We start from the raw sequence: 25,133 nt of genomic DNA, 5'->3' as shown, positions 1-25,133 counted from the left end.
TTCGGAGTTTTCAGTTATTTTATGTGCTTGATTTCAGACATTTCAGTTATTTTATGTGTTTGATTTCGGAGTTTTCAGTTAGTTTATTTGTTTGATTTCAGAGTTTTCAGATAATTTTTATAATGGATTTCAGATATTTCAGTTATTTTGTATGTTTGATTTCAGAGTTTTCAGATAATTTTTATAATGGATTTCAGATATTTCAGTAATTTTTTGTGTTTGATTTCAGAGTTTTCAGTTAGTGTATGTGCTTGATTTCAGACATTTCAGTTATTTTATGTGTTTGATTTCGGAGTTTTCAGTTAGTGTATGTGCTTGATTTCAGACATTTCAGTAATTTTTTGTCAATGATTTCAGACATTTCAGTAATTTTTGGTCAAGGATTTCAGACATTTCGGGTTCATGTATACATTACAAACCAAAATATCATCCAAAAAACTAGTCTCCAAAACTACCAAAGTTATTATCAACAAACATTACAAACCCAATTTTCATCCAAAAAAACTAGTCTCCAAAACTACCAAAGTTATTATCAACAAACATTACAAACCCAATTTTCATCCAAAGTAATGTTCATCACCCCTTTTTCAGGCTTTTCAGTTTGGCTGTGTTCAACGGAGTGTAATCATCATACTTTATGGGCCGCTTGCTCTTTCTCTTCGAAACTACACAATCCAACATAAAAGAATTAAAAAGAACATAAACCATGAAATATAGGCAACAGTTTGAAAATTGAGAACTTACCATAGACACGGACAGATTCTTTCGCCGGAGGGTTGACGAAGTCGTCGTCGTCGTCATCGGGAGCTGCCACAGAGGTTTCCGTCGTGGGGGCTGCCACAGTTCTTGCCGTCTCTTTCGTCGGAGGGTTGACGAAGTCGTCGTCGTCATCGAGGGCTGCCACGGTGGTTGCCGTCACGGGGGCGTTCACGGTGGTTGCCGTCTCGGTGGCTGCCACGGGGGCTTCCGCCTCGGGGGCTGCCGTCTCGCTTGCCGTCTCGGGGGCTGCCGTCTCGCTTGCCGTCTCGGGAGCTGCCACGGTGCTTGTCGTCTCCGGGGCTGCCACGTTGCTTGTCGTCTCGGGGGCTGCCATCCCTTCGTCATCATCGTCTTCATCTTCGTCGTTGTCATCATCTCCATCGTTGACATCCGGAGGGTCCAAAGTTTCATCATCTTCATCGTTGTCATCGTCTTCTTCTTCTTCCTCCTCACCATCATCATCCGGAGGGTCCAAAGTTTCATCATGAATATTAACAGCTTCGTCAGGGTCAAAAAATAAACCTTCATCATTCTCCACTGCCAAAAATTATGTCACAAAACACCAAAAATTAATAACTAATATTCGAAACAGTATATAAAAAAAGCCATAAAACTCCGAAATCATTAACAATATAAAACTAAAAACTTCGAAATTCACAGTTGAGAGAGATTACCATGTGGCGATGGTGACCTCCGCCGTGGAAACTTCTCCGATGGATACCTCTCTTCTTGTGTAGCGCTTCCCGGGACGACACTTACCAAATAATCGAGTTTCTCAGTCGTGTCTTTTTGCCACCTCATGATTTGCTTCCTCATGCGCTTCTGCTCCCTACACATTTTCTTAACATTCTGCTCCACATCACTCAAACGTCGTTCAAGTATTGAAAAATTCTCATCTCCACGTGGTGGGCCAACGTCCTCTTCATTCACGTACGCCGACTTCTTGTGCGCTACAACAGAATTGTAACCCGGATATTCTGGTATAGTAGATGGGTGTCTCTCGAGTATGGAGAGATACTTCTTCTCACCATCGGTAGGCTCAAGCGTCGGTGTTGCCTCCACCTATAAAACAAAACTTCGAAATTAATCATACATAATAGTTGGAAAACGTCGAAATGAAGCTGAAAATGTACATAAAATCTCCGAAGAAAAAAAGTTAGAAAACATACGCTTTGTCGGATTAACTTTTTTGTGAACCCCTTCTGTCTTGCTTGTTTCATGCTCACCCATTTGAGCATTCTCGGAATGCTATTCTCGCTCAATTTCTTGCCATACTCTACACCGACAAACTCTATGGCCTCGTACGCCCAAAATTGAACCGCAGGGAGAAACCCTTGGACCGCATACTTTGCGTCTTGAACCTTCTTCTGCTTCTTACCTCGATTCTCGTATAAGGTACGCAGGTGTTTCGGGTCCGTCGCTAGCAACCCCTCGAGAGTGGCAGCCCAACTAACGTGGCCCCACGGAAACGCCATAAAGTATGGGAGCTCATCGACCATACTTAACAACTCCTCCCAAATACCTTGCCAACTATCCTTTCCTCGTATGATGCCTTCCACAATCAAACACAGTCCGAGCTTGTACAAGTCTTCTTTGTTCGTGCACGTGTTAAAAGCTGCCTCTAAATCAGCAACAGACGGTGCCTTGTGAAGTTTTTTGTCGTTGTCATCAACGTGTTCGGGGTCAGGAAAATACGTCTTCAACAGACGGTTGCTTGAAAGGTGCTTCTTGAATTCTTCCGTTGATGGAAGCGTACTAAACTTTAGTCCGGTCATCAAACCAAACTCGTTTCTTCCGAAACGGATAGGATTCTTACCGATACCAAAGTAAATTGCATCCTGACATCTTTGCTGGATGCGTCGTTGGAGAAGTTGGTCTATAATCACACCATTAAAGTTGAAACCCGTAACGGAAGGGGAATCGATCCAACTAAATTGTGTGTCCTTCAACCTAGCATGTAATCCGAATACCATAAATCGTGTGCTTATTACCTTCAAGAACCCGCTGCCTCTGAAACTTATTTGACCACTGTAATCCTTACAGATGGGAACTAACAATTCATACTTCGGTGCCTACAAAAAAATGAGAAAAGTTCGAAATAAAGAATCAATCACAGAAAACTTACTGAAAACTCTGAAATCCTGTACATAAACTAACTGAAAACTCTGAAATACATAAAAAAAGATAACTGCAAACTCTGAAGTCTTTTACATAAACTAACTGAAAACTTTGAAAATCATTATATAAACTAGCTGAAAACTCTGAAATCCATTACAAAAAATAACTGAAAACTCTGAAATCCATAAAAAAAATTAACTGAAAACTCTGAAATCATTTACAAAAGATAACTGAAAACTCTGAAATTTATTACATAACCTAACTGAAAACTCTGAAATTCATTACATAAACATAACTGAAAACTCTGAAATCCTTTACATAACCTAACTGAAAACTCTGAAATCCATTCCATAAAATAACAGAAAACTCTGAACTCATTTACAAAAGATAACTGAAAACTCTGAAATCCTTTACATAACCTAACTGAAAACTCTGAAATTCATTACATAAACTAAATGAAAACTCTGAAATCATTTACAAAAAATAACTGAAAACTCTGAAATCCTTCACATAACCTAACTGAAAACTCTGAAATCCATTCCATAAAATAACAGAAAACTCTGAAATCATTTACAAAAAATACCTGAAAACTCTGAAATCCTTTACATAACCTAACTGAAAACTCTGAAATCCATTCCATAAAATAACAGAAAACTCTGAAATCATTTACAAAAAATACCTGAAAACTCTGAAATCCTTTACATAACCTAACTGAAAACTCTGAAATCCATTCCATAAAATAACTGAAAACTCTGAAATCATTTACAAAAACTAACTACAAACTATGAAATCCTTCACATAACCTAACTGAAAACTCTGAAATCCATTCCATAAAATAACTGAAAACTCTGAAAATCCATTACAAAAAATAACTGAAACGTCTGAAATCAAACACATAAACTAAATGAAAACTTTGAAATCGTTTACAAAAAATAAATCCATTACATAAACAAAGCAAACTTAAATCTTCGAAATCCCTTCAAACCGCTATGAACTTCATAGCCAAAAAATCCAAAATCTCTAATCAAAACTACATCCCATCCCAAAATTTCACACCGAAAATACCAAAGATTTCATATCAAAACAATCTTAATCACCAAAAATTCATCGAAAACTTCAAACCCTCATACCCAAAATCTTCGAAACATATTCTAAACAACCCTAACAAGTCATAATCGAAGATTCTCAAATAATGTCATCTAAATAATTATGAAACCATTTCAATTTAACAAACCCTAAAACAATGGGACCCAAAACAAACTCACCATTTTCGTTTGGTTCACGACTCGGCTGGACTGGCGAGGAGGGCTCGGCTGGTTCGCGAGGAGGGCTAGGGTGGTTCGCGACTCGGCTGGACTGGCGACCACGGAGCGAAATGGCGAGTAAGGCTGGACTGGCGAGGAGGGCTCTGATGGTTCGCGACTCGGCTGGACTGGCGACGAAGGACTGAAATGAATAGTAGGGCTGGACTGGTTTACGACGATGGGCGTGGGTGCATGAGGATGACCGACGGAGAGAAGAGAAGAGAACGAGGGATTTGGGGCGGGACGGGATGAGCGGGGTTTTTTTTTTGGGTTTTGAATTGAAATGGTTCGGGAATGGGAAAGGCACGCATGAAATGGGAAGGAATGGGAGTGCAGAGAAAATAAAGGATTGATTTTGAAAAGAATTTTAATTTAAGGGTAATTTGGACATTTTACATGGACAAATGCTTCCCAAAATATGGTTTGGTTTTCAAAACACATGCTACACTAAGCTTGGTTTATCAAGTTTCCCTTGATATATTAGGGCTTTCGCTGAACTAAAACCCCTCTCTTTCCCTCTCTCCTCTTCATTAGCTGCCAATCAAACAGAGGAGAGAGAAAGCGCCTTTCTCGGCCCACAGGCAATCATTCAATCACGTAAGCTTCGAACCTGAAACCGAGCTTGGTCGATTTTGCGGTGGCGGAAAAAAAAAAGCAAACTGTCAACCGATTTCAGCTCTAGTTAGTGCCGGCGATTACTGTTTTGAGTATTTCAATTTCGTCGGATTGAAGTCCACAGAGTTTGAGAATTCGCTTGACCTAATTTAGGCGCGTTTGTTGTTCATCCGTGTATCGTATAGGTCTGGAACCATGGGAGTCGATTCTGGCATCCAGGACTTAGGGTTTGAGGCTATGGAAGATTTTGAGTTCGATGACTCGGACTTGGTGATTCATGTCAGAGATGTTCTCACGGCAGCCGCAAAGGTAAGCTTTCTGTGCAAGCAAGTTGAAAATTCCGTCAAACAGGCTTTGATTTTGGGGAAAAAAAAAACTGAATTAGTTTTTCGAGACTGAAATCAGTGTTGTTAGTTAACTTGAGGCTTATGGTTAAGTACTGAACTGCTTTTTGATGTTCCTCTTTTAGTAGTTGACAGTGTTTAGTAGCAGAAAAAAACTGAATTTTGCTTGATACAGGGTGATATGGTAGAGTATAATCAGCTTGTGGCGGTTTTTTACCGCAAGAAGTATTACTCTCCCGATGATGTCGCGAGTCTAGTTGTGAGTTCTTCTTTCATACTGCAACAGTAAAATCTAAAACTGAGAGGGATTTCCTCTTTCGGCTATTGGTCATATTTTTAGCATTTTTTTTAATATGTTCTATTCTTGGCAGACAAGTTTGAAGGCACTTTCCGGTGCGGTAATGTACGTCGATAGACTCATTCACGAGTCACTTCTTGAAGCCGTAAGTTACTATTTTTACCTTGATATTGCTTCTCTCTCTCTCTCTCTCTCTTTGGTTTTTTTATTGGTGCATTTACGTAGTGCCAAATGTCTCCAGATCTTTGCAATGAGCATGTGGGATTATGGACCTGATGTAATGGATGCACTTGTGGAACTCATTATCTCACTAGTGCGTGGTTTTCCTTTTTCATGCTGCGAGTTTCATTCTCTTTAATGAAGCTTACCGAGTAAATTAAGCTAACCGAGTGTTTGAAATAAAATATTGCAGGCCACTTCAAGTGGAAAATATGTTGATATGTGTTTGGAGATGATCGTCAGTAATTTCATACCCTCTCATACTTTCATTCCAATTTTGGGCCAGCCAAATGGTATTTCGAGAAAAGGCGAAGTGATATCCCGTATTCATTCGGCTATGAAAGAAATAGCTGATTTGGTGCCGCTTTCCCCTATGAGATTGATATCTATAATTATACAGAAAAAGCCAAACTTCCGCTTCCAAGAAAAGGTTTGTCTTTTTTTTTTTCTTTTTCGAACGCTAGCTAATTGTGATAACCATTTGTGCCTGTGTGGCAAATGTAGAATGTCAATTTAAGATGTTTCTTACTATAAAGTTCAATTTTATTTTTCTCTGCTTTGTATATTTTAACAACTTTTCTGAGGATCAGATTATGTTTAAACAAACTACTCTATTCTTTTGTAGCTTCTCATAATATATGTGGAAAACATGTTAAAGATGGAGGGTGGTGAATTAGGTGAGCTTGCCAGGGGAACTATGCTTTCAGGGGTGGTGGATTTGCTGCTAGAGTTGGATGTAAGTGTTTTTTTTTTTTTTTTTTTTTTTTGTATAATTTTTATAGAATATAACAACTGAGACTCGAGACATGACATCATTCATGCGGTATTTCCTATCTTATAGGTGGAGATTGGATGGGACCATATTTTACAAGAAGATAACACTAAAGGAGTATTTAACATGGAAATGGCAGATATTGAAGAAAGTACAGATGACGAATTCGAGGAGAATGAGGTATGGTTATTAGTAGTCTCTCAGGAGCTAGTTAGTATTGATTTCTGTTAAGGACACCTTATTTGTAACCACTAGATGGTTTTTCTGGCGGATTCAACTGTGGTTTAAGTTAGAAAGAACTGTAAAAAGTGGCAAATGCAATTACGAAATGAAATTACTTTTTCATACAGCTTCCCACGGAAATAAATCGGAAAGTTCTGGGAGGAAATGCTTTGGCTGAAAAGTTGGATAACTTGATGGTGCTAACATTCGAACATCTTGAATCATGTAAAGATGGTGGCCGTTTAGTTCAGGTATCTACCACCCTTCATCTTATTTTCTATTTTCTGTTTAAATAATTTACTATTCTTTATTGGAAGTTTTTCCTTGTGCCATAGCACAATCTATGCGCATTCATTATGTCTGACTAGTACTCGAGTGCTCTTGTGTTGTTTTTCAGGTCTTCGAAAATCTACTTCAATCATTTCAAAACACCGTTCTGACTGCATATAAGTCAAAATTTACCCAGGTTAATATAGATTCACCGCATATTAAGCCTTCATAATTTTTTCCATAACAGTTGCTGTACTTGAAATAATTGCAATTTGCGTGCCCTACAGTGGCAGTTAATATTTTTTTTTGGGTCCTATTTTAATATATGTTTGTTTAATTACAGTTTGTGATGTTCTTTGCTTGCACTCTGGATCCTGAAAACTGTGGCACAAGATTTGCAACCGTGCTCACAGATATTTTTGTTTCAGATCTCTGCCCGACACTTCATAGGTACGTGAAAATCTGTTACTTTTAAACTGCTTTATTTTGGTTATTTATTAATTTCGTGTACTACCCATTGTTTCCTTTAAAATCTTTATACAATTCGGGAACGTATCAAGATATTGAATGAAAGTATGCTTTCACTTACTTTTTCTAAGTTAAGCTCGGCCTACATCTCTTAATTACCTTTGTGACAGGAAATAGCATGTTATAGGCAAATACTTAAATGTTTCAATCGACATCATCCAAAGGGAAAAAAAGAAAAGGGGAAAATTAAATTAATCCCTTCGTAGTAGAACCTTTTTCTGCATCGGAGTGGCTGATATCACGGCTAATCTTTTTCATGTATCTCTCCTATTGTGTTGGAAGTTCTATGCTCTGTTTGGAGCTTCGATATTGCCTTATTTACTGAGCTTTGTCATTGTGTTGATATATTTCAGGATGAGTGCCGCGGCATATCTAGCTAGCTATTTGTCCCGGGGACAGTTTTTATCAGTTTCAGTGATATCGGATGTTCTGAAAAGGTATGTGCTACAACTTGAAAACAAAATTGGACTGTTCTAGTGAGTTTTATCTTTAATCATCTGTTCTATTAAATCTGGTGTTAGGTTGGTTGACTGGTGTTTGAGCTACTGCACAATGCAGAATGGCGTTATAGACCCGAAAGCTCATCGAGTCTTCTACTCTGGATGTCAGGTATTTGCTTCACTCTCAAGTAGGGCTGTACAAAACCGAACCGAAAATCGGATAAAACCGATATCCAAACCGAACCGAAACCGAAATTTGGAGCCACGTCAGCTAACCGAAATTCGGATTCGGATAACCGATCCGGTTTACAAAACTGGACCGGATATCGGATTTGATTTTGGGAAAATCTGGATATCGGTTATTTAACCGATTTTTTTTAATTAAAAATAAATATATATTAAAAAAAAAGACTTGATCCTGTTGTATTGCGAGAATACATGGATGAAGTGGAAGCACTAAATGATTCTAAGCAAGTTGTTTCGGGGTAAGATAATTAATTTGATATTTTATTTGACATATTCATTTGTTGTTTGTTTATTAAAACAAATTTATTTTAAATTTATGTCATTATTATTAACATATGATGGTCAAGTTGTCATAGAAGAACAAACTTCTCATATATCAACTTCTACTCTTACTACAACTTGATTATGTGATCTATAAAGGTAACATACAAATTCATTTGTTGTATGGTTTATTATGATCATTAGGGTTGTAATTTTAATTTTATATTATGATGTTTACATGTGCATGTAGTTGGAGGCAAGTGTCCTTTTGAATTTTATTTTTTTACTCAGTTTTAGATTATGTATTGTCATTTTGGAGCTTTATAAGAGTCGTTTGTACTCGTTTTTTGAATTTTTACAAACCGGATTTGGATTTTAGAAACTGGATATCTATTTTATAAATCTGGATATTAAACTGGATCTGAAATTTTACAAACTGGATAACCGAATTTTAAAAATTGGATACTGGACTGGATACTGGATTTAAGAAACCGGATAACCGAATATTCGGATAACCGAATTTCGGTTTTAGACTAAATTGGACCGGATACTGGACCGAGTTTTTAAAAACCGAAAATTCGGATTCGGATACTAAAAATGTCAAAAACCGAATCAAACCGATCCGGTTTCACCTCTCAACTAAGCGTCATTTGGGTATCTCATTTAAAAGTGTTCTTTGATTCCGTCCCGTATGATTTTCTGAGATTTTGGTACACTCTTCGCTGTGGTTTTCCATATCTATAAGAAATCACATATGTCTTGAACTTAATCTTTATATGATCTAGCTTACATATTTTTCTTTGGTAACCTCCAATTTTTTTTTTATAATATTTATTTTATTTTATTTTTTATTTTCTACAGGCAATCATGTATGTGCTATGCTTCCGTATGAGATCGATATTGACAGATCCATGGTTCAAACCACAGCTTTTTGCTCTGCCATTTGACAAGATCTTGACTCATCAATTGAGTCCTTTGCAGGTTACAAAAATAAACACTTTTTTTTTTTTTTCTTTCCTTACTGTAGTATTTTCACTTGTGTTGGTGTTCATTTCCTTTTTTCTTCTTTAACAGGTTTGTCTTCCGTCTATAGTGACCGAATTCCTAGAACAGGCTAAAGCTGCGGGCTTGTTTAGTACGTCCGATAAATTTCTATTCGACGACTACTTGGAATCCGAGTCTTCGAAAGCCTTTGGCGGGGTCGAAAGACTCGACATGTTCTTCCCATTCGACCCGTGTTTGCTAAAGCAAAGCGAAAGGTTTGAACTCACTCCTTCATATCGAGCTACCAAACTTTCTGGTTTATTTATTCATAACTTCTGAGATTACAACTTTAATTGTCGATACCTATTACTCGATTGTTTAGATTTATCCGGCCGAACTACATATTCTGGTCGATGGTAAGAGCCACTTACTTTGACGACGAAGAAGACATCAGCGACGGAGAAGCCGACCAGGGATTTGCGAATGGAAACGGGGACGCGATGAACGCGAAATCCCTCGAAGAAAACGATCTTGATGATTTTGACGACGCGTTGAACAAAATGTCGATTACTCCGAGGGATTCATTTCAATACCGCCATTCACAGATGCCCTCGAAAATAAGACCTTCGACGAGCCCCGAATCGTTGTGATTTCAATTCCTTTATATCCCTTGCTCTAAATTATTGCTCTGTGTGGTAAAATAGAAAAATAGAAAGTTGTCTTGGCCTAAACAGCCAAAATGGCCAAAAGTTTTGCTCTGTGGTTTTTAATTTTTTTTTAATTTTTGTTTACCCCCCTTGAAATAGGTGAATGGAAAATGTCTTTTTAGTTCTATTGGACATTTATCATTGTAATATGTGGAACGCTGTCCCTATACATACATCCATTAATCATTTAAGAAGTTTGAATTCAAATCTATTATAGCGTTGACTTCTGAAAAGTAAATTTTTTAGTTGTATTTATTTTGGTTGATTTTATAACAGCATGTTATTAAAGAATGAAGTTGGTGGAAAACAAATGCCGAATTGCATTGACGATCAAGGATAAATCTCAGACATTTTTTGGTCTGACGGACCAAAGTGGTAATTCTTACGTGGTACGTTTAAAATGACATCGTTCTTATATTTTGTTTGGACTAAGAGTTAAAAAAGAAGAATAATAATTTCTATCGAATGTGATTCAGCCAATTTAGATGGATAAAATTCCACCACCACGTATTTTTAAATACTTACTGTCCCTGCCTTGTATAAAAAATAATATATCATACATAATTCTCAGTAAAATATTATACTCATATGACATATATGTATAGTGTATATATATAATAAAACATATAAATGTAATATACATACATATATGATTAATGATAATAAAAAAATATATATGTTCATGCTACAAGGATGATTCACATACAATTATTTATGTATGGACGGAGTATTGAATCATAAAACCAAAAGAAAACAAATAATTAAAAACTCTCTATCTGAAACGCAGTCGACTGATGTAGGTGTGCACGACAGAGTTAAAAAGCTCATAACAATGATAAATTAAACTCTGAACGGCTATCGGCGAAGAGTTAAGAAGCTCATAACAATATAACAATGATAAATTTGGTAAAAATCGACAAACACGAAAAGAAGAAAAAAGATAAAATTTAAAGACCTTCATTTGTTTTTAGAGGGGGGAGAAGGCATTAACCCATAATATTAGCATCATATATATACTTTTTTTCTATATAAAAAAATTATAAAACATACTATTAGCAAAATTAGACATCAATCCTTGGGAATAATAGACAATGAAAAAAAAATAAAAATAAGATTTAAAAGAAATTGCATACAGACAGTGAGGAAAACTAAAATAAAAATAGAAAAGCATAAATACGGTTGGTATTGGCCTAGCCGATTTGAAAGATTCATATGAAGAAGTATTGACCAATGCCAATGAGTTTTTATTAAATTTTTGGGGCTATCTTTCGTTTCTTATTTTTCCTCGTTGGGGATTTTTTTTATCTCCGAAAACCCTAGAAAGAAAGTAAGCAAGAACGAGTTCAAGGAAAGACGAAGGAACTGAAATTCGAAGAGGAACGAAGATGGATTTGGATCAGTGGATCTCGAAGGTCAAGGATGGCCAACATCTTTTGGAGGACGAGCTTCAACTACTCTGCGAATACGTACGTATTGTTCTCTTTCTCTTTCGTTGTGTAATCGCTTCGAACTTCTCAGGGCTTTGTCTCGATCTGTATTTTTTTCTTCTTTCATTTCGTTATCTGGTCGGCTTTCGAGGATTTTCGGACTCGATTTCTGGCGGTAAATTGGTGTAGCTTGCTCTAGGGTTTGGTATGTTGGATCCAAGAAAATGGGGGCTTTGAGATTCCGTACGGAAATGCCTTGTTTTTTTTTTTTTTTAAAGATCACTTTCCATTTTGCAGCTAGAAACTGATTTCGGTACGAGTGCATTGTGATTCGTTATTTGAGTGTGTGATTTTGGGCATCTGAAGATAGAGCTATGAACTGGGTTTTTTTGTTTGTGATTTTATGGGTGAACTGATACAAGGTAGTTAGGTACTAGTAATTTCGTCTTGGTTAAGGTACTCAGGGTAGATTTAGAAACTTGGCGAGTTTGTAAATAAATTGGGCTTTGAAATTTAGAGGAGCGACCAGCAGATCTAGTTCAATCGTTACACCTCAGAACTCTTTGCGAATTGGCCGATTCGGCAGTGCTTAGTGGGATATAGTTGCGAGCTCTGTAAGAAAAAAAGGCTCTGGCAGTTCTTAAACTTGTGCAGTTCCATGATCCTTTTTCTCTAGCTCCGCGGCTTTAAGAGTGTTAGTAGATAGAAATGATTTGCTGTAGTTATTTTGTTTTGTTATTTGTGTTCTGAGATGGCTTTTTTATTTTCCTTTGCAAGGATTATCTGTTAGTTACAACATTCTTTAACATTGTTCTGCCTGCTGTAATTTAGCTTTGTGTCAATTAGGACATAGAAATTAGGAACTCTTGAGTGAATATGGTCATTTTTGTTCGCCTTCACTACATTCTCTTGCAAGAAGGTGATTTCCTGAACAAATTGAGGAAGAAAATGCAATAGGCAACAGGATAAATTCCAATGATTTCAGAACTTCTTGTCAGATTCATGATCTTTGTCAAATTATAGGATAATGAAAGTAATTTGGTGTATGATAAAAGAATAGATTTATTATTTAAACAAGTCACTTGTTCCTACTTTATTTATTTATATTTATATTTACAAGAATAAGTTGTAAAGGTGCTCCTTTTGTAAGTATGTCTATGAATTAACCATCTTGAATTTAATATGATTTTTTCTGTTACATCCATTTTTTTTTCACCATTTAGAGTATATGGTAGCAGACATTAGATTGTTTATGGTCATTCAATGCTAGAAGTATGGATGTTTTTTTAGTGTATATATTTCATGTTTTATTTTTCCTTGTCTTATGATGTGTTCATAAAATTGGGAACATTTTCAGGTCAAAGATATACTCATCGAGGAATCCAATGTGCAGCCTGTAAATAGTCCAGTTACTGTTTGTGGTGATATTCATGGCCAGTTTCACGATCTAATGAAACTTTTCCAGACTGGAGGTCATGTACCAGAGACAAATTACATATTTATGGTATGGTTATTATCTGTTTTGAAAATGATTCTAAATTGTCTCTGTATAGAACATCAACCTGTGTTGCATGGGTAACTTAAGTTTCAGATGGTCTGCAGGGTGATTTTGTTGATCGGGGCTACAATAGTCTTGAAGTTTTCACAATTCTTTTGCTTCTCAAAGCTAGGTATGCCGTTTATTGCCGATGTGCGTTTTTGAAATTTCTCTGAACAGCACAAATAGACACATATAATCCTTAAATTATTGCAGGAGTTGCATTTTGGTCTTGGAGCTAATGTAATAAGAAAAAGGCTGATTTGGTTGAACTTTTAATTTCGTAGTAACTTTGGTCTAAGCTCTTGACGGTGTTCCATTTTTTAACCAAAGCAACAACAACAAAAAATCTAATTTAGACTGTAAGCTTGTTATAAAATGACCAATTAAAATCTACTATAATCATATTACCCCCAGTTTTGAAGTTTAGGTTGGAGTTTTAGGGTAAGGTTTTACTTTTAGAGCTGTTAGCTGTTAGATTCCATAAAAAACCCATAATGAATGGAATAAAAATTGCTATGAAATCCATAGTTCAAGGGATTTTATAAATTTTAAATTAGCTCAGAGACAATTTGTGGAGGTTCAATAAAACATTAGCAATCTGACTCCTATGCACCTTTAGCTGTTTTTGCGAGCATTTCCACCATGTCTTGTAGAATTTAACTCATGAAGCCATCCAACTGATGCATTTTTAGGTTATAGACTAATGATCTTACGGACAGAAACTTGTAGCATCGGTGATATAGTTGCAACTTTGTTGTATTTTATCAACAACCTCAATTGTCGCTACTTTTAAGCACGTTCTTTCAAAACTTGATTGCGTCTTTCCTTTTTTTGAACATTTTTTTTTCTTCTGAATGCAGATACCCAGCTAACATAACTCTTTTGCGTGGAAATCATGAAAGCAGGCAACTGACCCAGGTAGCTTCAATTTAGCTGGTTTTTGTGTTTTTGTATTTTACTTGGGTGGTTAATAATTGCGCGATTTTTTTAAAGCAGTGTTATGAGTTAGGTTTATCTTCATTCTAATAGCTTTCACTTGTTCAGGTTATATGTAAACCGAAAAGTTAAAAATATGATAAGTCTCAATTTTAAAGCTGTTTGTTGCATTTCTCATCCAAAGACAACACTTTTATCAAGTCTTCTCCCATTTGGAGTAAGTTCATGGTTCTAGCTTTTTCTTCTTTGAAGTGGTGATTTTGTAACTTTGATCCTTAGTAAAAGTTTTGTGGGTATAATGTGATTATTTCAATAGTAATGACTGTTGGGTGTTGCAGTATATGCATTATGCTGGACATACAATAGGTTTTATAGGGGACGGTTTAACTTTCTTTTTCAAGGCCCATATTATATGGAGGTTTCACTATTTGTCACACTTCTATAGTTCTCTCACTCTCAACGTGGATCTGAAACTCTTATCCATAACTTAGCAAAATACGAAATTTCTCTGTATTAGTAATGTAGCTATTTTTAGTTTGCATGTAATAAGTTTTCTGATGGCATGCTGATTTAGGTGTGTTATTACGTGATTCCTGTATCCTAGGTGTATGGTTTTTACGATGAGTGCCAAAGAAAGTATGGAAATGCAAATGCGTGGCGGTATTGCACAGACGTGTTTGATTACTTGACACTTTCAGCAATCATAGACAGCACTGTAAACTCTCTCTCTCTCTCTCTCTCTCTCTCTCTCTCAGAACTCGTATCGTAATGATTTCAAGTGTCCATTTGGTTTTTCTATTTGTTTCATGTATTTATTTATTTATGTCCAATTTTCTTTGATATCTAGGTCCTATGTGTCCATGGTGGCCTTTCTCCCGACATTCGAACGATTGATCAGGTCTGATGTTTTTTATGGGGCTTGGTTCATAAATATTTTCCCCGTAAAATTGCATTTATTAGTATTCATTCAACCGTGTCTTCATTTATCAACTGGGTTCTGGTTTTGAGCCAATGCCTAAAGTATAATATGATTGTGTTATAGTTGTATATATTCTACTTTGTCAGTATGTTTATTTTCTAATTTTAAAAAACTTTCTACGAAACTGTTTCCCCTTTTCAATATATTGATTATTGTGGACCTATGCTGCTAGTAAAATTATGATTATCTTAAGCATGTGAATTTGTGCAGATACGGGTTATTGAACGTAACTGTGAGATTCCTCACGAGGGGCCTTTTTGTGATCTAATGTGGAGTGATCCCGAAGATATTGAAACATGGGCCGTAAGTCCACGCGGAGCAGGTTGGCTTTTTGGGTCCAGGGTTACATCTGAGGTGATAATTTGATCCAATCTCAGTCTTCAGCCAAAAACAAAAAGTTCACATACTTTGACAGCTCTTTATGGACTTTTACAAATGTATTTCCATCCATTTAATGAAACTGTTCTCTTTTCATTTTTTTTTTCCAGTTCAACCACATAAACAACCTTGATTTGGTCTGTCGAGCGCACCAGCTTGTACAAGAAGGCCTTAAATACATGTTCCAGGACAAAGGCCTCGTTACAGTGAGATTCTAGATATTTTTATTATTTTTTTATTTTTTTATTTTTCTGTGGGGATTTTAACGAAAAATGATATTTGTTGCTGATCAGGTTTGGTCTGCGCCAAATTACTGCTATCGATGTGGGAATGTAGCATCTATATTGAGTTTTAACGAGAATATGGTAATACCACTTTCAAACAATATAATTTAGACTTGAAAATAGTGAATGAAGTTTATTTTTTCTTCTTTTTATGCAAAGGCTTCAATTCAATTCATAGTACGCTGCCATTAAATTAGGTAGCTCACTGTTTTGTAGCTTTTTGTTTTTTGTTTTACCTTTGCTTTTACCATGCCCTCATCAGCAGATTTTAAGCTTACGCCTGGATATGATGTTTACAGCTTATGGCTTTATTACTTTTGCTAGCCTCTTATGTGTTATAGTTTTGGTATTTTTTTAAAAAATATGTTTTTATAGCTTAGTAAAACTCAACCTCACCCTTATTTTGTTCCCTTCCGCAGAATAGGCTCATATATTTATCTGATTCTATGAGATTAGATTTGTAAATTTGACGATGGCGTCTTTATAAATTGATGCTCTTTAATTACATCAATGCCTTGCTACTACCCAAACTGTCAATTTTACACCTTGCATTGAAGAGTGAGAAGCTTCTGTTTATGTCCACACTTCAGAGTATTCAAATGGAAGAAAAGTGTGATCTGATTGAAGAGTCTTGTTCTGCCGAAAACAAGTAGAATAGTTGATAAATGTTTTGGTTTATTTCATTTGTGACAGGAGAGAGAAGTAAAGTTTTTCACCGAAACAGAGGAGAACAATCAGATGAGAGGACCCAGGACTGGCGTCCCGTATTTCTTGTAGTGAATTTGGATGATGGATAATCAATCTCTCTGCATAACTTGTATAATTATTGATTAAACCCTTTTGTTATATAGGTCATGGCAATTTGCAGGTGAACCTTCCTTGCTCTAGCCTGAAGAATGTGCGTTTATTTAGTCTCTCTTTTTATTTTCTTCTTCTTCTTTTTCTCAAATCAGTGGATTGTGTATTCGTTTTTGCTAAAATCTTCATTCGATTATTAGTCAATGTCTCTTTTTGTTCTGTTAATTAATTTCGTTGATTTTTCCATTGGGAGAGTAACTTTATTAGTAAGCTATGTTTGGAGTAATTTCTCACATCTATAGTTCCTTACGGGTAAATCTCTCCAATTATCATAATCCAGTAAACTAAGTTATGGACTCTCTCGATTCCGATTGTGTCATTGCAGTGAAACTTGTCATTTGTGAAAAACGCCGTTTTAAAACCAACGGTAATAGTGATTCTTTCTCCTCCGTCCGTCGCGAGAGTAATATCCTAGCTCAAACAAGAATTCGACAATCCTCTCTCCTTCGAAAAGATGTTTGCTGGGTTTCAAAATATGCTTGGTTTGAACTTGTCGTTGTCGAAGATTTTCACCGGTAATCAGTTAATTAGAAGGGTTATTTGGCCACCCGCCATTAATGCCCGCCGGCATTATTGAACTAAGAATGACATGACATTACTTAAATTCAGAAGAACATGACGCTATAAATCTCTATCACTTCCTCCATTATTATAGTTGTTACACCAATGAGAAAATAAATAAAATTATCCTGAATAAAATACGAAAAAAAATACCACTTGCTACCCATCATTTGCCACAAATCTATCCACAATTTCTCTTCATATAGAATGCTTAGCAATTTAGCAATGGAACAAAGACTCTCTGCTCAAAGATTATCACCAAGCCATGAATGTTCATGCACAACAAAATAAAATAAAAACAATAATAATACAAAAGAGCAAAATATTCAAACCTTCCATTTTATCCGTTAAATAAGGAGAAAAACACAACGACCGTTTGAACGACAATGCGTTTTAGTCTCTGCGTTGGGCTTCTTCACTTCCCATTCATTCTCTCTTCACTCTCACTCTCGCTCTCATTCTCTTCGGTCTCACTCTCAGCAAAGTCCTTCCGATCGTCGACAATGGCGTCGCAGCTCTCGAGTCCCTCTCCGCCGCTTCCTCCGGCGGCGAAGAAGGTCAAGTACCCCATGGAGCTCTTCGGCGACGTGAGGATCGACAACTACTACTGGCTCCGCGACGACTCTCGCTCCGATCCCGAAGTCATATCGTACCTCAAGCAAGAAAACGCTTACACCGAATCGATAATGTCAGGTACGAAATAGCCTCTCAGAAATTACCTTTTAAGAATCGGAATCCATATAGCGATGAAGCTCAGGCGACTTTTTTTTTGTCTCTGGAATTTATTAGATGCGAAGAAGTTCGAGGAACAACTATTCGGCGAAATTAGGGCTAGGATTAAGGAAGACGATTTGACGGCTCCGACGCGACGCGGTGGTTTCTACTACTACGATCGGACGCTGGAAGGCAAAGAGTACGTCCAGCATTGTCGTCGGCCTCTGAAGGAATCTCACGCAGAGCTCGAGCCTTCTGTCAATGATACGATGGAGGTCGGAGATGGAGCGCCGGAGGAACGAGTCATTCTCGACGAGAATTTGATGGCGATCGGACACGCTTACTATTGCATCGGCGCTTTCGTGGTCAGTTCGGACCACAAGCTTGTTGCTTACGCGGAGGACACGAAAGGCGACGAGATTTACACGGTTCGAGTGATCGACGCTGAAACTGGAGCGAGCGTAGGAGAGGCGTTGAGCCGTTCGACGTCGTATGTCGAGTGGGCGGGCAATTCGGCTCTGGTGTATGTCACCATGGATGAGATTCTTCGTCCTGATAAGGTTCCTTTTTCTGTCCTTTTCTTTTCTGATTGTTTTACTTTTTTGTATCTAGTCTACGGATTATAGTAAAATGTGCACGAAGAAAATTATTGAAATGACACAGTTTGGAGCATGTAGAGGAAAGAAAAGAGATTTAATTTCATTGGTGCAACAGAGCCATGAGCTTTTTCTTATCTGTGATTAAAACATGGAAATTTTGTTTCTTTCTGCCGTGTCGAAGTTTTGTCACGTTTCATTTTTTAAGGATTTCATTACGTAAATTTTTTTCAACATAAAGGTTCATATTCATATGATTTCATGATATTTGAATTTAATTGATAACCTTTTGATGTTTCAAATGTTTGAGAAATGAGAAAAAATTTCCATTTCATGTGCTGATGTTTTGGGTTATGTTCACTACTCTTTTGGTCTACAAGTTGACGGAATAAGTTAAAAAGTTAGGTGTAATACTTGTACTTTTTTTTTCCTTTTTTTTTTTGTTTTATTCGCGCAAATTATAATTCTAGTTAAGTAAATGGAAATGTGAAATTCATTATTTCCTTGTGAAAAAGCATACAAAATTCTATTCAATTTTTCTAACATTTTTTTCCAGCTTATTTTATCGACCATTTATTTTTAATTCTTTTTTATTATTAGGTATGGCTGCACAAGTTGGGCACAGAACAGTCAAATGACACGTTGCTGTATCACGAAAAGGACGACACTTTCTCTGTTGATCTTCATGCTTCAGAGAGCAAGAAGTTTTTGTTTGTTGCGTCTGAAAGCAAAATGACTAGGTTCAACTTTTACCTTGATGTTTCGAAACCGGAGGATGGGCTTACGGTTCTTACACCTTGCACACCTGGTGTTGATACTACAGTCAGCCATCGTGGGAATCACTTCTTCATTACCAGACGAAGCAATGAGCTTTTCAATTCTGAAGTTGTTGCCTGCCCTCTGGATAATGTAAATGATACAACAGTTCTTATACCTCACAGGGAAAGGTATATTTTTTTTTGTTGTTAAATCTAAATAATTGATATGTGAGCAAATGATCAATGATATTAGAAGTAGGAATTATGTTAACATGTCTCGGGGGATTTTTTTGTAACAACCGATGCCGCTTCTTTAATAAGTTTTCTAAGTAGACCATCTTGTAGTTTATTACAAAACTTTCTTGCACAAACCCGCCATCAGTAACACGTTATTACAGCATGTTGTTTGAAACTTATTCTTATAAACTTCATGTTCATGCTAAACTGACAGTTCATGTTGATATTCCTGAGTTAAAATTGTATATATTTTGCAATTTTTTTTTATCCTTGTAGTGTAAAAATTCAGAGTGTACAACTATTTACCGATCACCTAGTTGTATGTGAGCGTGAAGATGGACTGCAGAAAATAACTACGTATCGCCTTCCAGAAGCGGGAGAACCACTTCGAGGCCTTGAGGATGGCCAGGCTGTTAAGTTTTTGGACCCTACATATTCAGTGTGGGTAGATCCCTCAGAAATAGAATTCTCTTCCAGCATCTTAAGATACCATTATAGCTCAATGAAGACGCCTCTGTCTGCATATGATTACGACATGATGACTGGAGTTTCAGTTTGTAAGAAGATCGAAACAGTAAGTATATGAATAGTAAGCTTCAAAATCCTGCTCATGTTTCAGAAACATGCCTTTTCCATGGTTCAATTGTTCTTGAATAAGATTAAGTAAATTATCGGGAAGAGATCTTAGTTCTACACACGGAAATATGGAGTCAGATAAGCTTACAAATTTTAGTATTGCTTAGCATCGAGAATTTTTTTGTTGATGTAAATTTCCCCATATATGTATATACTACACTTTCTTTTTTAAAAAAAGAAATCATGCTCACAATCTCTAAATTTTACTCGAGTGAAGATAGTATGGCAAAACCATGTTAGCTTAAAATTGCTCTCAAATGACTGGAAATATCTTACCAACCACTAATGTTTGCTCAACTATGTTGAATCTGTATTCACATGCATGATTTTTTTTCATTGTTTTATAAAGGTGTTGGGAGGTTTTGATGCGTCAAACTATGTGACTGAAAGGAAATGGGCCACTGCCCCAGATGGAGTCCGTATTCCTCTATCAATTGTCTATCGGAAAGATTTAGTAAAACTTGATGGATCTGATCCCTTGTTACTCTACGGTTACGGTTCTTATGAGGTAATAGTTCAACTTAAAAGTTAGGTGCTTCCAAAAACTAAAAAACAAAACATAAAAAAAGATAATTATTTCTTTTTGATAAATTAAATTTCTGGTGGGTGCTTGAACCTTTTATTTCTTGTTGCTACTTCATGTGGAAATATTATAGCAGTTATCAGCGCTGTTAAGAATACTGCTTTCAGGCTAGTGAGTGATTATGTTAGGCATGTAGTGGTTATGGGTTATATAAGCATGAGATGAGATTAGATGCTTCTGCTTGTGGTCGCCTTTTGGGTTTATAACAACATTCTCGTTCCATAAGGGTGTCACTGAAATATAAAAACAGAAACTGTCATTTATTTTTCCCCTGGATTTATATCTACTAGTTGAAGTTGGTGTAAAACTGTTTATTATGAGCTGTGCACTATCTATCGGTACATCCAACCCTCTATGAAGTTCTTTTGAAGTATACTGTTAGTGGGTAGTAATAATAAACTTTTAGATACCTAGTTATGAGCTTTATACTTGGGTTTGAAACAATTAAAATCTCAGGTTATTTCGGGGTTTTACTCAGCATCTACGTGCAAGAAGTTTATGAAGTTTTGAGCCAGTTTTATGTTCGCATGAATGTTTTTAGAAACTCTCGTGGTTAGAAGATTAAACGAATTCTGTTGCATCATTCTTTGGTGTTGAGAACATATTAATTTATACGCAAATAAAGTTACTGTTGCTTTATCACGTTGATTCCATCATCTTCTCATTCAAACAGGTTTGCATCGATCCCAGTTTCAAGTCCTCTAGGCTGTCTTTGCTAGACCGAGGTTTTGTTTATGCCATTGCCCACATTCGCGGCGGTGGTGAGATGGGTAGACAGTGGTACGAAAACGGAAAGTTTTTGAAAAAGAAAAATACATTTACCGACTTTATTTCTTCGGCCGAGTATTTAATCAGCGAGAAGTATGGCTCAAAAGAAAAATTGTGTATTGAGGGAAGAAGCGCCGGCGGATTGCTTATCGGTGCTGTTCTCAACATGAGGCCCGATTTGTTCAAAGCTGCTGTTGCTGGCGTACCTTTTGTAGATGTTGTGACGACAATGCTTGACCCAACTATTCCCCTAACAACATCAGAGTGGGAGGTACGTGTTTTTATTATCGTGGAAGTGAGATTGGGTCATAAAAGACGATTACTAAAATATATCATTATATGACACTGTATTGTGGAATTCATCACTTACATGAATTAAAGGTTCCAGCGACTATCTAACCATATGAAACCATAGAAATACTGAAATAGCCAACGTTTCATTAATTTTTTGTAAATAACCATGTAAATCTATTTACGCTATCAAAATAACCAAAAACGCAGAGTAAATTTCTAGTAAATATGACTATCTACGAAATATTTACAAAAGTTTTTGGCTATTTACGAAAAATTTACAAAACGTTGGCTAAAACGCAAACGCTTATGTTTATGTGGCTTATATCGCTAAATTTTTGTTAATTAAATTGACATTAACTGCCAGACTTCGGTCCCATGGATTTCTTTCATTAATCGAGATCACTATTAGTAAAATATAGGATGTCCACCTCTCCCCAAAGGAATTTCGTCCTCCCTCCGAATTTCCTCACAATTCTCTCTCTCTCTCTCTCTCATAACATAGTGTTACGGCCTAACACATAGTAGTAGTAACGTCTTATTAGTCTAAATTCTATCCTAAATTATTTGGTTAGCATTATAATCTTCTTAATCCTTAAGATCCTACAAATTTTCAGATTGATAATACAGCTTTATTTGTTTTATTTTCTTTGAAGAACAGTTCATGTACCCGCTAGTTTTCTTTTACGTGTTATAAAGTTGAGCATCAATTTATACAATACAGCTTTAAAGTTTTCTTTAAAGTGTTGCTGTTTTGAGCTTGAACTGTTGCATTTTGTTGCGTTTCGTACTAGAGGTTTTTTTTTTTTTTCCTAGATGTACCTAGTCATTGCTAGTTCTATGGATGCTCTGTAAGTTTATATCTTTTCATCGTGGTTGATTGAGAATGAACATATTGCTTTTTCATCATAAACATGGGTGTGTAACAACAAAAACATTCTTACAACGTTATTTATTTGTTTATTAATTCACGTTGTCGCAGGAATGGGGTGACCCTAGGAAGGAGGAGTTCTATTTCTACATGAAGTCATATTCTCCCGTTGACAATGTGTGTACATAACAGCTGTGATTTCCTGTTTTCATTTTCCATTTTTCTGGTCAACTGATGAATCATGTTCACGGACAATGCGTTTTGACTTTTATCTCATTCAGGTCAATGCTCAAAACTATCCACACATTCTCGTTACAGCTGGTCTAAATGGTAGGCATACAGACACAATCCTTTGGGTCATCTAAATTTTTATTTAGGAGTAGATGGAATTCTCATAAATCTTTCATTTCAGGCCTTAAACAGATATATACTATTTATTAAAACACTCCGTCTGCAGATCTAAGTGTAGTCCTTTTTGCAAAAGGATATAGCTTCAGTTTTTCTTTAAGCAACTAGCTTAAATGGCTAGAAAGGAATAGCATACAATATTGGTTAGGTTAAAAAGTTTTGAGACTGAACGCGGATTTACATGTCTTAATAATCAGATCCCAGGGTTATGTATTCGGAACCAGCTAAATTTGTGGCAAAATTAAGAGAAATGAAGACGGACAATAACGTCTTGTTATTTAAATGCGAGCTTGGTGCAGGGCATTTTTCAAAGTCTGGAAGGTATTTTTTGTGTTTTTTTTTCCTGCCTCTTATCTCATGTCATCACCACTATTTTATATTTTTGTTCCACACTTGATTGGTATTACTTACCTGAAACCATAACAGAAAATGGAGTTCTAAGAAACCGATTGCAGTAATCACACTTAATAAACTATCAAGTCCGAGTGTTTTTCTCGAGGCAGAAGAAGCAATTTGCCAATGGCTTCAGTGATTTCATGTTTGATAGGGTGGTAATAAATTCGGTGTTTTATGTCGCTTAGGTTCGAGAAGCTTCAAGAAGACGCGTTCACGTTCGCCTTCCTAATGAAGACTCTCAATATGATTCCAAAGGGCTCTGTGGCCAATTCTGATTAAAGGCTTAGTAGTACTGCCTTAAGCTAGCTTGACTCGTGACTAGTCAAGTAAAAGGCTAGTTTGTATTTACGGTGATTATGTTATTTTTGGTGGTGATAATTTTCACATCAAAATTTATGATTTATTTGTAATTCCAAACGACAAATTAACAGCCTTTTTCATTTTTCTGCAAAACAATATCCTCTCTTTTCAATTGTGGAATATAGCAGCCTAACATTTTAAATTCGAGCAAATTAATACCATTATTTTTTTTTTGTCAAAATATTCCTCACTTTGTAAATTAACGCAAATTCGTACCTTATTCTATACTGAATACTATTTTAAGAGTAATTAAGATTAAACCCAAATAATTATAAATAATAGCAGGATTGATAAAATATTGGCAAATAAAAAAAAATTACATTCATACAAAGTTTTTTGCTATGCACTTAATGAAAATAGGAGTGTAATCATTAGTTTTATATGTTTATTTATTTATCTTTTTTGAGGATTGTGATCATTACTCCTAAAAACTCATAAAATAGTATAAATAGTCACAAAGTAAATCAGAATAAATTTTCATAAGTATAATAAGTGGGGGATAAATTTGCATAATTAAAAAGTGAGGTCTTATTGTACATAAATTTAAAGTGTAAGGGTATTTTTTACAGAAATTTATAATGTATTTTCACAGCTGAAAAATGAGTTTTCCTTTGGAAAATCACTGTTGCAATCAAGGCATTTATATAAGGCATTAATTAGTGAGCCTTGTAATTGTTTACAAATTAAAATGTCATTTCAAGTAAAATGAAATCCAACATTTCGTTAGAAACTCTACCCAATGGTGCGTACCAATGATGGTCGTAAAGGACTCATGAGTAGTCGAGTTTAAGGATTAATTTATTGTTTACCGTTATCGTACCACGATAAAAAGTCAACCACATTATACCGTGTTTTTCTACGATTGGATGCATACTTCAGAAATCATTGGAAAACATGAAGAAAACAAACTGTTTGTATTGAATTTTTTACTAATGTGATTTAATATATTAAGTGAAAGAGAGATGAAATGAGAAGAAAGAATAAAAGTAAGACATAAAAAATGTAATGATTGAAGGTGATCACTGGTGACAAGTCTTTGTCAAACTTAGATCTTATGTTGATATAATAATTTTATTGAGTTTGTATCTCGAATTTTATCAATTTTATTGTTTTCATAATCTAGTTAAATATAGTTTGTTTTAGCCTACAATCACGTGATTTTTTTCCAACAGTTTACATTATTGTTTTAGTAAAATTATAAATTCATGAAAGCATTATATATCTTCTACTGATGAATGTTCAATCTAATTTTTACAACTAGCGACAACATGAAACCTAAATTCTTTAAAGTAAAGATGGTCCGACTATTGGTAATTTTTTTGTTAATGTCCTAATTAATTTAATATCTTTTGATCAGTGTTAGTGTCGCAAGGATTTAAATTTAAATTTCCCGAAAGTAAAGATTGAAATTACCGAACCCTTAGGCCCAATCTTGAGACCCGTTTGGCTTCGGGTTCGCTGAATT

The 25,133-nt window shown here is 35.8% G+C and overlaps 4 protein-coding genes across 5 annotated transcripts; 3 read left to right on the top strand and 1 right to left on the bottom strand.

Moving 5' to 3' along the window:
• Positions 1-438: 438 nt before the first annotated feature.
• LOC149394308 (uncharacterized) lies at positions 439-2,781 on the bottom strand. The gene is made up of 5 exons (XM_089618307.1): positions 2,751-2,781; positions 1,929-2,635; positions 1,434-1,821; positions 745-1,296; positions 439-665 (listed from the first exon to the last, which is right to left on the bottom strand). The coding sequence occupies exons 2-5, from the start codon at positions 2,532-2,534 to the stop codon at positions 577-579; spliced, it is 1,635 nt and encodes a 544-aa protein (XP_089474433.1). The 5' UTR covers positions 2,535-2,635; positions 2,751-2,781; the 3' UTR covers positions 439-576.
• A 1,911-nt stretch (positions 2,782-4,692) lies between these two features.
• On the top strand, positions 4,693-10,305 carry LOC149394307 (RNA polymerase I specific transcription initiation factor RRN3 protein). 2 transcript variants are annotated; one of them, XM_089617246.1, is made up of 16 exons: positions 4,693-4,778; positions 4,982-5,105; positions 5,316-5,399; positions 5,512-5,583; positions 5,680-5,751; positions 5,851-6,087; positions 6,283-6,393; positions 6,499-6,609; positions 6,780-6,902; positions 7,049-7,117; positions 7,265-7,371; positions 7,803-7,886; positions 7,971-8,058; positions 9,258-9,377; positions 9,471-9,655; positions 9,763-10,305. In XM_089617246.1, the coding sequence occupies exons 2-16, from the start codon at positions 4,992-4,994 to the stop codon at positions 10,028-10,030; spliced, it is 1,845 nt and encodes a 614-aa protein (XP_089473372.1). In that variant the 5' UTR covers positions 4,693-4,778; positions 4,982-4,991; the 3' UTR covers positions 10,031-10,305. The 2 variants fall into 2 exon arrangements, with proteins under 2 accessions (XP_089473372.1, XP_089473373.1); XM_089617247.1 differs by having other exon boundaries at positions 4,693-4,862.
• A 936-nt stretch (positions 10,306-11,241) lies between these two features.
• On the top strand, positions 11,242-16,654 carry FYPP1 (Calcineurin-like metallo-phosphoesterase superfamily protein). The gene is made up of 10 exons (XM_089616819.1): positions 11,242-11,553; positions 12,872-13,018; positions 13,117-13,184; positions 13,915-13,972; positions 14,595-14,705; positions 14,838-14,888; positions 15,180-15,323; positions 15,458-15,553; positions 15,641-15,712; positions 16,325-16,654. Exons 1-10 carry the CDS (start codon positions 11,473-11,475, stop codon positions 16,406-16,408), a joined length of 912 nt encoding a protein of 303 aa, XP_089472945.1. The 5' UTR covers positions 11,242-11,472; the 3' UTR covers positions 16,409-16,654.
• A 631-nt stretch (positions 16,655-17,285) lies between these two features.
• On the top strand, positions 17,286-23,810 carry LOC149394305 (Prolyl oligopeptidase family protein). The gene is made up of 10 exons (XM_089617245.1): positions 17,286-17,743; positions 17,840-18,324; positions 18,961-19,307; positions 19,632-19,929; positions 20,341-20,499; positions 21,248-21,613; positions 22,616-22,681; positions 22,786-22,834; positions 23,110-23,233; positions 23,494-23,810. The coding sequence occupies exons 1-10, from the start codon at positions 17,437-17,439 to the stop codon at positions 23,585-23,587; spliced, it is 2,295 nt and encodes a 764-aa protein (XP_089473371.1). The 5' UTR covers positions 17,286-17,436; the 3' UTR covers positions 23,588-23,810.
• The last annotated feature ends 1,323 nt before the right edge of the window (positions 23,811-25,133 follow it).

Source organism: Urtica dioica, chromosome 6, assembly GCF_054948205.1.
Source record: "Urtica dioica subsp. dioica isolate 48M chromosome 6, U.dioica_male_clone48M_v1_H2, whole genome shotgun sequence".
Taxonomy (NCBI): domain Eukaryota; kingdom Viridiplantae; phylum Streptophyta; class Magnoliopsida; order Rosales; family Urticaceae; genus Urtica; species Urtica dioica.
The sequence above is the reverse complement of the archived record's forward strand: the minus strand, read 5'-3'. Positions and strand labels throughout refer to the sequence as shown.

What these genes read in the sequence shown, in the direction of transcription:
- LOC149394308 (XM_089618307.1), bottom strand. Translation starts at nt 2,534, where the DNA reads ATGACCGGACTAAAGTTTAGTACGCTTCCATCAACGGAAGAATTCAAG. An exon ending in AAAAGTTAATCCGACAAAGC is followed by an intron (nt 1,822 to 1,928) that starts GTATGTTTTCTA and finishes TTTGTTTTATAG; the next exon opens with GTGGAGGCAACACCGACGCT. An exon ending in AGAATCTGTCCGTGTCTATG is followed by an intron (nt 666 to 744) that starts GTAAGTTCTCAA and finishes TGGATTGTGTAG; the next exon opens with TTTCGAAGAGAAAGAGCAAG.
- LOC149394307 (XM_089617246.1), top strand. Translation starts at nt 4,992, where the DNA reads ATGGGAGTCGATTCTGGCATCCAGGACTTAGGGTTTGAGGCTATGGAA. An exon ending in CTCTGCCCGACACTTCATAG is followed by an intron (nt 7,372 to 7,802) that starts GTACGTGAAAAT and finishes GATATATTTCAG; the next exon opens with GATGAGTGCCGCGGCATATC. An exon ending in TTGCTAAAGCAAAGCGAAAG is followed by an intron (nt 9,656 to 9,762) that starts GTTTGAACTCAC and finishes TCGATTGTTTAG; the next exon opens with ATTTATCCGGCCGAACTACA.
- FYPP1 (XM_089616819.1), top strand. Translation starts at nt 11,473, where the DNA reads ATGGATTTGGATCAGTGGATCTCGAAGGTCAAGGATGGCCAACATCTT. An exon ending in ACATTCGAACGATTGATCAG is followed by an intron (nt 14,889 to 15,179) that starts GTCTGATGTTTT and finishes GAATTTGTGCAG; the next exon opens with ATACGGGTTATTGAACGTAA. An exon ending in GGTCCAGGGTTACATCTGAG is followed by an intron (nt 15,324 to 15,457) that starts GTGATAATTTGA and finishes TTTTTTTTCCAG; the next exon opens with TTCAACCACATAAACAACCT.
- LOC149394305 (XM_089617245.1), top strand. Translation starts at nt 17,437, where the DNA reads ATGCGTTTTAGTCTCTGCGTTGGGCTTCTTCACTTCCCATTCATTCTC. An exon ending in CTTATACCTCACAGGGAAAG is followed by an intron (nt 19,308 to 19,631) that starts GTATATTTTTTT and finishes TTATCCTTGTAG; the next exon opens with TGTAAAAATTCAGAGTGTAC. An exon ending in TTTGTAAGAAGATCGAAACA is followed by an intron (nt 19,930 to 20,340) that starts GTAAGTATATGA and finishes TGTTTTATAAAG; the next exon opens with GTGTTGGGAGGTTTTGATGC.